Here is a 10,362-nt window from a genome sequence, read left to right as displayed (position 1 = left end):
TTCCCAAGGGCAATGTATTGTTTTGTCGTTGTTTCCTCTATCCAAGAACTGAATACATAATGTAATATGGGGCTGTGCGGAAATTTTACCAGTCACGGTGCTGATTTCACCTTTAAAAAAAAAATTGGTGAGGCATTTAAACATAATTTTTGCCCCATGGGGAAGGGAATTTGAATGTACAAATTATCAAAAGTTCTTATCACTGGGAGGGAGGGGTAGCCCCTGGGTGTGCGGGATGTTGAAGTTTTCGATGCATGTCATACTTCTTCTGCTTAAAAAACAAATAATTCCAGTTTTTCACACAGGCGAGGGAAAGGGAAATGGTACCAGAAAACCAAACAGGTATCGCATGTTTCATTCCATGCTATTTATTCGTAGTGTGTAGTACATTTTCTAACGAATACTTAATATATAGAGTACAATATGCATTTTCTGTGTAAAGTCTGTGAAGCTCACACAATCCTTTACAGTACGTAGAATATAATGAATGTTGCGCTATGTTTAGTTACAATGACATTACTACTTACTACTAACAGTTAGCTACACACAAAACCATTTCCCACCTCTAAACTTAAGCCTTTGACTCGCAGGAGTGATTTAAAAGTAATTTCTCCCTAAAATAACCATACATTACCCAGGAAACAGGTAATGAGAATACTTAAAATTATCAGAAAGAAGTTCTTATCTTAATGTAAGACCAAATTCTGGTTACTCATTTACAGGAAAGTTTGTAGCAGCTAGAGGGGAGAATGAACAATCAGATACTGAAACTGTTCATAGAGTACTGGAAATTATAACAATTTTTGACACTCTAACCCCAAAAAATATGAATAAAGATGACATATAAAAGAATATCTTTATCCCATTAAACAAGTGAAGTGTTAAAAATTCCTGTGAAGGATAAAACTGGCCTTTAACCCTTAAACTCCCAAGATCTCATTAGTAATTCTCCTTACTGTCTGCTAAATGATTCTCATTATGCAAGTTTGGAGAATTTGGCATCAGTTCAATTAGTAATCTTATAATTGATATTTTTTTCTATTCTCATCACTTGCCTGCATGATATTGAAGAGATATAATAAGGAGAAATTCTGTCTTGATCACTCATTGGAATCAAAGGGTTAAGAGCTACCCATGGTGTTTTATCTATTTTAAGTTACTTATACTTTAAATCTAATACTTCAGAAGCAATCATTGCAAAAGTAATCATTTTTCAGTTATGACAATTTAGGTCTCTTTGATTGGCTTTGCATACAGTAATAAAAAAGATTTAAAACACTATTCTGCTATTATTTCCATGAAAGGTTAAGAAACCTCAGATTCCAAAACCAAAAACATTTACCCAGTTCATGAATGAATAACATGTTACAATTCCCAATAACTCTAAGATATGTCTGTCTTCAATATGAAGATAACAGTCAAGTAAAGTCATAATGTGACTTACACTCATTAACAAACTGTAGGAGAATCTTTGCTGCAGTTATTGTTTACATAACAGTCTGAAGCAAAACTCTCTCTTTGCTAAAGATACGATGCAAATGGCTGCATCACTATTTGTCTCCCTTGAAAATTTCAGCCCGAATTTCACAAGATTTCTGTGTGTAATCTTAATCAATCCTTGCCATTCTTGGACATCCTAGATCCTTTTTGATTTATTTGTACCTCAGTGGTATCCCTTTACCCAAGTAAATAATTACTTCAAGGTTTTAATCTATTTTAAATGATTGGCAATCTTCAATGGTGCTTAAATTGAATCCAATTCTATGATATAACCCCTTTGCCACCCCCCCCTGATCCAAATTCAATTCTCCTTACTGTCTCCCACAAATGTCTCACAAATTTGATATTAAATCAAACTAAATCTTCCAGTTACAATATTTTTTTTTCACTTCACCTTTCTGCTTGATAATGTATGGATATTGTACTCAGAAAATACTCATTAGTCACACCCAAGAATAAAAGGGTTGACGGCTAGGAAACTATATGATTTATTGTCACTTAAATTTGGGCTTAATAGCAGTCTTGTAAAAAAAGAGTTTGTAAGAAGTAATTGTCAGAGACAATTTCCCTCTTGCTAAAAAAAACAATGGCCCTGTGCACAACTGTTTTTAAAAAACAGGCCATTTCTGAGCTTCAAGAGCCCTCATTTGAAAATGAGCCCTGTGCAAAGCCTTCATTGTGAAAATGACTTAAATTTGCCTAACAATAAAAGATCATTATCCCAACAAAGGTTATGCAACAAGCCTCACCTTGAAACAGAGGCTTGGGTCTTTTCTGAAATGGTCTGTTTGATAAAATCTTCTTTTATGAACCTTAAAAAGGAATGAAATTAAATATTTTGACTTGTCAAGGTGTTATTGATTTTGAGAACTTAGAGTTTGGCTAATATTCTATTGATATTCAAATTCTTAAGCATTCTTAATGTTCCATATATTGACCATCACAAAAAAACAATAAAAAAAAGTGAATTCAAATCATAGATTGAACCAAGTACAGTATTCTCCTTTTCAGGCTTTAACCCATAAAATTTACCTGCTGTTGTACTTCTTGTTACAGCCGATGGTATTCTGGAAGATAACACATTTAAAAGGATTGCTCCAAACACTTGAGGTGTACATTCAAACTAACTGCCAATATTTCAAGTGCCACAGAAATAACACTTAAGGTTTTTTTTTTCCTGTTTTCCAAGTAGGTCATCACACTGAGGGAGTAATTTTTACTCTAACTTGAACATAGTAAAACTTTCACCAAAAACATTTCAAATAAAAGTTATAACTTCCCTTCAGAAGCACTGTAGTACACATAAAAAACTCCTTATTCCATTAAAAAATATAAAATTCAGTTCTCAAATGATGCTGTATTGTTACAACTTGACAACAATTACTCTGTGCTATACTTTAAAAGGTTAATAATAAATGAAACAAATTAAAAGTAAGGGATGGTATGAGATTGCTAAAATGAAAAGCTGTGATAAATATTCTCTCTGATGTGATAGTCTTTGCACTGACTTAAATTTCTTATAAATAATAGAAACTAGTAAAAAAGAAAAAGAATTCCAAAAACATCAGAAAGCAAAGTTCATCCCTGTGCTGCTTTAGCACCTTAAAATTAACTGTTGAAGGTGATACCACACTCTGTTTTTTCTTATTAATTACTCACAGGCAAGTTTACAAGCCACAAGTTCTAAGCAACAAATTTTTGATATTCTAGCCTGAAAAATTGGAATGCAATACCACATGCAATTTTTAGCACTTGACTTGAGACCATTCATTTGATTGACACAACAGTTTCTTTAGGAAATTGTTAATTACACTGTTGGAAAGATTTTCCTGAACAGAAAGCAGCTGTCAATACTTGAGCCAAAATATAAACCAAAAAGAAAGAGCATGTGAAAGAGTCTTGCAAAAAATAGGTGAACTCCATAATCATGTCACCATCATTATGGATAACACCTATCTTAAAATTGAAAACAAAAAAAGGAATGAAACAGAAAGAAGGCAGAGCTGCTCAAGAAAATCTTATGAACTTGGCTCAGGATTGAACTCTAAAAATAAAAATGTTTTTCTAACCAGAGCCACAGCACAGTTTGCACATAATCACACAAAAAATTAAAACTAATAAAAAAAAAACCCTGAATGCTTTGGGTTCAATGTTGGCAATCTGCATTTATCCTATCCATCTATGAACACTCTCATTCCTTTTCAGAAAATTTTTATCTCTTTGATGTTTTTCCACACTACCAAACTATTTCAAGTCAAATTCTCTAAAATGTTACTTAAAAATGGCTGAAAACAATATGATATTCCTGCAGTTTCTTTAAGAGTTGCTATTCCTCACCCATTCTTTTAACAAAAAAAGTACAGCAACAACAGAAAATATAAAATATGTAGGTAAGACTCAACAATTCATCGCAAACCATGGCCAAGGTGACATGTATTTGGCCTTCCATTATGACACTGTCATCCATTAGAATTCATTCACCTGACCTAGATGGAAAGAAGTTGAAAAAATCAATTAAATTATGACAGTAACTTTCAAACCATGCAAATTGTTCACCTTGCTTCAAAACAACATCTCAAAATCTAATTGAAGATGCAAAGAAAACATTTGTACTTCAGCAAAGTGCACTTTAGGCGACAAATCCAAGTGCATTTCTAATGGAGACTGTTTCTTTCTCTAAGCACAAAGATGGAATTGTGATCAACAATTCAAAAAAGGGACAGTGAAACCTATTTTAAGCTGACATTCCCAAGACTCTTGGTAGATTCCGCTCAATACTGGGTGTTCTGTCAATGCAAAGTTAATAGTTTAAACCCAAATAGCACAATGTAAATAATGTAAAACCTATCAACTCTGGCTGCTTAGGGCAGATGAAACACAGCTCTAAGTAACCAAAATTGAAGACTTTTCTCTAGGTTTTTTCAAAACAATTATTTTCATCTTTAAGACTTACAATCATTGGTAAAGTCACTTGGCCTTCATAAATTAAGGTTTTCAGTCACTTGCATTAAAAGAAAAAATTTCTGACCTCCTAAATAAAGCAGTTTGGCATAGTAAGCTGCATCAATTTAGCTGCCTTAAAAAAAAAATTAAAAAAAAACAACCAGTAATGCACTAAGTACTTGCTGCAGCTTGAAAAAGAACCTCTTTACCATATGTTTCATTTTTCAGAGATGAATTTGCAAATTTTTTTTGTTCTATGCCAAAAATTCAAGATTCCACATTGTCCATAACCAGTCAACCTTTTCACACCCAATCAATTCTTCACCCTTCACCAAACATTTCTTGCCCTATTGGATCAAACAATTTGATGCAAAATCAAATGAAATCCCCTTTTTTAATTCTCAAATTGCCTTAATGCACAAAAATGTATGGATATTGTAAGGAGAAATTCATTTTCGATCACACCCTGAAGTGAAGAGGGTAAATGGTTTGAGTCCAGGAGAGGTAACCAATTGCAAAGTTTAATGGCCCAGGTAAGGGAAATCCTTTGAAGGACTGATACCCATGTCTGTAAATGCCATTTCAACAGCCTGAAAGGAATTCGTTCCATAGCACCAGAGCAGAAAGAAAGGGGAAGGGGGACAACATCCCCCCCCCAAGCCTAGATTTAGGGGGCCTCAGCCCTCCCTCTGCCCCCATGTTTCAGTCCTCTATGATATTTTTGGCACAGCATAAAATTTGTTTGAAAAATATTCAGTCTTGTACTCTTTCCAAATCATTTCATCAGGATCATGCTTGACCAAATTGAATGTGGTAGGACTAATTTCGTTTGAATAGCTCTGGTACATGTTCAAGAAGTGAAAATCAGTATATCTTTTTGGGAAAATTTGAGTAGGGGTATGTACTTGGCTTGGTATACAGGCCAAGCCCTTCAACACTTCAAAGTGTTCTGCCACCTCTGCATCACCAGATTCAAGTGACAAAGATATCAGCAAATTAATTTGACTTAGATGGTCATAACAGTTTAGGTTGCAGAAACTAATGTTACTGACAACAGTCACTTTCAGAACTACTCTTACCAGGACCATCAGAGTACTGCATGCAATAAAAAAAAATTTCCAACATGGAAGTCAGTACATACCAAATATAACTGAGAACAGTACTCTTGTCCTGCTTCCTCCTACTGCTGTGTACACCCGACATCTCTGACTGGACCAGAGGCTGGTCTGGAAATGTCAATGTTGACCTCATAGTGGTACAGTGCCCTGTAGCAGACCCATTTGTCAGGAATGTTCTGATTGGATACTTTGACAGCAATCACTGTGGTATCCGAAACTAGCACATAGGCCACATCATACTCAAGCTCTGCAGTGGGTTTGAAGTTTTCTGGGTATTCCATTCCAGGAGGCAGATCTAGAACACACGTGAGTGTTTGAGGTGCATCTGCTGGAATTCTGCTGTGGATGAAAGGTAGTTGATCAATTCTCCACACCACAGATGCATATTCTGGTTCATACTTTGCTTTGCCAAGAGACACAGCAATGGAACACTTAGAATTCCTCAGTCTGCTCTTAATTCCTGCAGCTCGGTTCCCCTTACTAGATTTGATGGACTTCTCGCCTCTAAAGGCCTTTGTTGTTCTAAAAAGAGGTACCCAAGTTTCTGGAATGGGAAATCTAAAAATCACATTGTTTCGAATGTACTTCGCCATCTTTGCTTCCTGACACACTTGGATTTCTACTTTGAGTTCAACTCTTTGCTCACTATGGACATTCAACACAGTCTTTAACAGAAGAGGTAAAGGCTTGTGATGGTCAACTGGAAATCGCATGAGCTCAAAAGTACATGCATCTAATGGATGAAATGTAATAGCATGTGATTGTTCAAAAGTTGTGACATTGACACACTTATGAAAATCACAACGACGCAGTTTCACCCAATGATGAACCCTCTGAGGTTTTTCCTCGGATTGTAGACGAGCTTCCTCTCGTTCTCTTAGAACAATATCATTTAGAACTAACTGACATTCAGGATCGCCTGTAAGAAAAGCACGAAACTTGACTAAAACTTTTGAATTCTTCTTTAGAATGGTACCATCACCAGATGATAGAACATTTGTGACATCTTCAATATCAACAAACACTTCATCATGACGGTATGTTATTCCTCTGTCTCTGTAAGATGGAAGAAGACGAAGAGAGTTGTTGAAAGATTCAAGAAGTTCTCTGATGACTTTGTGACTTGGAGATGCCACTTTAATGATGGGTGTTCCTTGTGCCACGTGTTCAACAGTGCCACGATGACGTAGGCTTCTAGTTTCTGAGTACTTAACATACTCTAACTTAACTGCATGAACTTTAGCTCCATGTTCAAAGGACTGCAACTTTGGTGTTGTGAACATAAAATATGCTTGTAGAGGAATCTCTCTGAAGGGTGCTGATAACTCATACTCCTCAAAAATCTGTAAGGTGGTACCCTCTAACTTTATAACCACTGGCTTCCACTCACGAGATCCAATTTTCCGTTTCTTGTCAGGGAAGCGGAGAAGCATAGACCATGAGCCACTTGTGGTCAATGACCTCTCCTCGTGCAGTGGCTCTTCGCAAACTTGGGCAGGCTGCTGAGTTTTACTAACTGGTACTTTAGATCTTGCATCAACTTGATCTTGAGCAACCACTGCCTGGTTGTTGTCAACTGGTGTTGAGTTACTGAGAGGACACACACCATGGGGAATGTTCAAATCACCTGTGGGTGTTAAACCAGCCTCTTGTAGACTACCCTCAGCGACCAACATTTTTTTCACACCAGTAAGAGGTGTTGAAGAAGAAATTGGACCTTGACCTGATATAGAATAAGGGCTTGAAGAAACAACAGCTGTAGCATCAGCCTGGAATGGATTTGAATTACTTGGCGTAGCAGGCTTGAAAGGATTGGTTGTTGATGAAGGAGGTACCGTTGTGAATGGATTTGGGCTTCTCGATGTTGAAAGACTGAATTGGCCCTTACTACTAACATCCAACTCTAGAGGGTCTAAATTCTGACCTACCGGGATGTTGGAATCACCAAACGTGACCCACGAGTGAGAAGCGGACGATGTTTGAACAACGCTTGAGTTCGATTGCAGCACTGACTTACTGTTGCTAGACTCATCGAACTGTATCCACGATTTACTCGCAAGTAAATCCAATTCGGCCGAGGTAAACGACACGGGAGGAATTACTGAAGCCGTTTGGTCTGAACTTTTTCCATTCAACTCCTTTTCTACTCGTAAAACGGTAGAGGTTGATGTATGTTTTGTGTCATTAACAGCTAACTCGCCTTTCCGAAGATCGTTTTCAACAGGACGCTTCGCCGTTTCTAAGTTACAATGTTCGTTCCCACTTACACTTGTTTTGCCCGCCTGGTTTTCTTTGGAATTCCCTTCCTCACCAAAACTGACCCATTCAGTTCCTTTTAGATGGTTTGTGATTGAGGTATCGCTGGGTCGGGGCTCCTGTGAACTGCCTGAAGACAAGGGAAGGGCGCCATTGTCGTTAGGTGAAGCTTGGTTGACAATAGGAACAGCTGATCGCATAGTGCTCGTAGATAAAGAATTCGAATTCGAAGCTAAACCTTCTCCATTTTTTTTATGATTAAATGATGCAGCGTGAACCTCAAAGGTACCAGGGTCGGTTACGGTAGGCAAATTGGAGATAAAATTTGTGGTTACTGCGGCTTGGGAATCAAAAGCCGCCATGTTCGGGGTTGTCCTGGGTGTGTTTATATTCGAGTTTTTCTGTTTTTCGTCGATCGACAAATCTTCAGATTTGCTTTCAACTCCATCTGTGTGCAATTCTTTATCACGACTATCCTCAAACGTGGTCCATTTTGCTGAAGAAATAACCTTTTCTCCGGCAAGCGGTTCGTCGACAGCTGAAAAGCGTGATTCGCTTTCTCCGTTCAGCACAATACCATCTGCCGAGCGCTCCGATAAATCGTTTGATTGAATGAAATTTTTTTCGGTAGACAGTTCACCTGTATTCGATATTAGAGAAGATTCGCGATTACCTAACGCGTTATCTAATCCCTGATCGCTCGTTTCCAGACGATTCGAGGAATCAACTACAGGTTCAAGATTAAATTGTTCTATCGCGCTCGGCGATGTCTCCAAATGTTGTGATTTCTCATCTAAATTCTCCTTAAAGTCAGTTCCTGTGAGGCTCTTCTCACCATTAAGTGAAGAATTACCGGGTTGTCTGAGAGCTATAGGATCGCTAATTAATGCACTGTTGTCAGAAAGATTTTCTTCCTTCACACCAGAGGAAATATCGTGACAAATATGGTTGTTAATCTTGCCATTCTCTCCCTCGAAATTCTCCCATGAAGCGCGGTTTCCTGATTCAGGCGGAGCCCCACTGTTTTCGTCCATTGTGTCACGCTACATAGCAAACATCAACATCAGCTTATCATTTAAGATTCAACATCAACCATCCAGAAGAAAAACAACCAAGGAAGTGCGTGGAAAGCGCGAATTTGTTAAGAGCATGATATCGAGGCATTCAAAAAAAAAATTGTTTCCCCTCCCCACTCCCTGAGAGTCTAACTGGGGACCGCACTTGAACACAATATTCTTGCTCTTTTTTTTTATTCCAGTTTTCCGCAGTCTCGAATATACTTGGAACCTTTAATTGTAGCTTTACTCCTTTTTATTTGTTTTGAGTCAAGGTCGAAGTGACTTTTTAAAGAAGAAAGGAAAACTTTAATAGACAAATACTTTTAGTAACCCTTCAAGAACCATCCCTGTCTGGGAGAGGAGTTTAATCGGAGCTCCGCTCAAAGGCAAAGGGAAATCTCCGTGATGCTACTCATTTTTCTTGTAGCATCTATGGAAACTTATTCTATTCATAACTCACAACAAAATGGCTTCATGAGTTTTTTTTTCTCTCTTTTTTTAGTGGTTTCGAGGAGAAAATGTCACAAGGATAATCACATGATCCTAAACTGTTTCATTGCTTCAACGATACCGCTGATGACCTGTCAATTAATTCCATTTGTTGTGCGATAGGGCAGTTAATCTTGATCCACTCAAATCAGATTGCGGTCTGTGGGGCAGTGAAATTCATGACTTTGTATTAATGTAATGTGCCGAAAGCTCGTAGAAACTTTTGGTAACACAGACAATTAGGCGCTTCACTTCGAATTTGCAGTGTGGTGTATTCTGATTGTTAATACCCTGAAATCAAGGCATATCGCAAGAACTGGAGAGAATTTAGCAACACATCATTTAGCACGTTTTTCCTGATGCAGATGATACATCTCCTTCAATGATCATGGATCATAAAATAGATTAGTTCATTAGCGTCTTTTATCAATTCAAAATATATTTCTAACATGAAATCGAGAAAAGCTGGGTGATTAAATATGATTTCTTTCATTCAAACAAAGGTGACTTAAACTAATGAAAAAATTAAAAAAAAAATGGTTTTCTATTTCGCTGTTTCGGTCATATTGATGGACTTGTCTTTGGGAGCAATCGACTCAAATTGAAAATATATTTATCATAAAAATTACTCAAATCAGGAAGCTAGAAAAAACAAAGAATACTCTAGATTTTTTGACAACCGGTAGTGAAATGTCGCTTGAAGTGGGAGATAAGAAAAATAGTCATAGCATCAAAACTAAACTTTCCTATAAAAAAGAAGATAAGTTAAAAAAAAAAAACTTGTCATAAAAGTCATGCCAGCATCAAAATCGCTAACTATCCCTAACTTTCTTCAATAATTCAAGAAGCATCGCTAACGGTAATTTTTAAAGCTTGACAATAAACACCTGCTGAAATGAATGGTGAAAACAAAATCTGCAGATGTTTCCCAAGTCTTTTCTTTGTATCTGATCAAGATATCAATTCTCTAAACTCGTTGCTGCGTTTTTTTTTAATAT

General features: G+C 37.0%; 1 protein-coding gene across 1 annotated transcript; it reads right to left on the bottom strand.

The window, feature by feature from the left end:
- Positions 1-352: 352 nt before the first annotated feature.
- Positions 353-8,978, bottom strand: LOC113682747 (uncharacterized). Its single transcript, XM_027199923.2, has 2 exons — positions 5,585-8,978; positions 353-3,986 (listed from the first exon to the last, which is right to left on the bottom strand). Exon 1 carries the CDS (start codon positions 8,849-8,851, stop codon positions 5,624-5,626), a length of 3,228 nt encoding a protein of 1,075 aa, XP_027055724.2. The 5' UTR covers positions 8,852-8,978; the 3' UTR covers positions 353-3,986; positions 5,585-5,623.
- Between the last annotated feature and the right edge of the window lie 1,384 nt (positions 8,979-10,362).

Source organism: Pocillopora damicornis, chromosome 14, assembly GCF_964200805.1.
Source record: "Pocillopora damicornis chromosome 14, jaPocDami1.2, whole genome shotgun sequence".
NCBI lineage: Eukaryota > Metazoa > Cnidaria > Anthozoa > Scleractinia > Pocilloporidae > Pocillopora > Pocillopora damicornis.
The sequence above is the reverse complement of the archived record's forward strand: the minus strand, read 5'-3'. Positions and strand labels throughout refer to the sequence as shown.

What these genes read in the sequence shown, in the direction of transcription:
- LOC113682747 (XM_027199923.2), bottom strand. Translation starts at nt 8,851, where the DNA reads ATGGACGAAAACAGTGGGGCTCCGCCTGAATCAGGAAACCGCGCTTCA.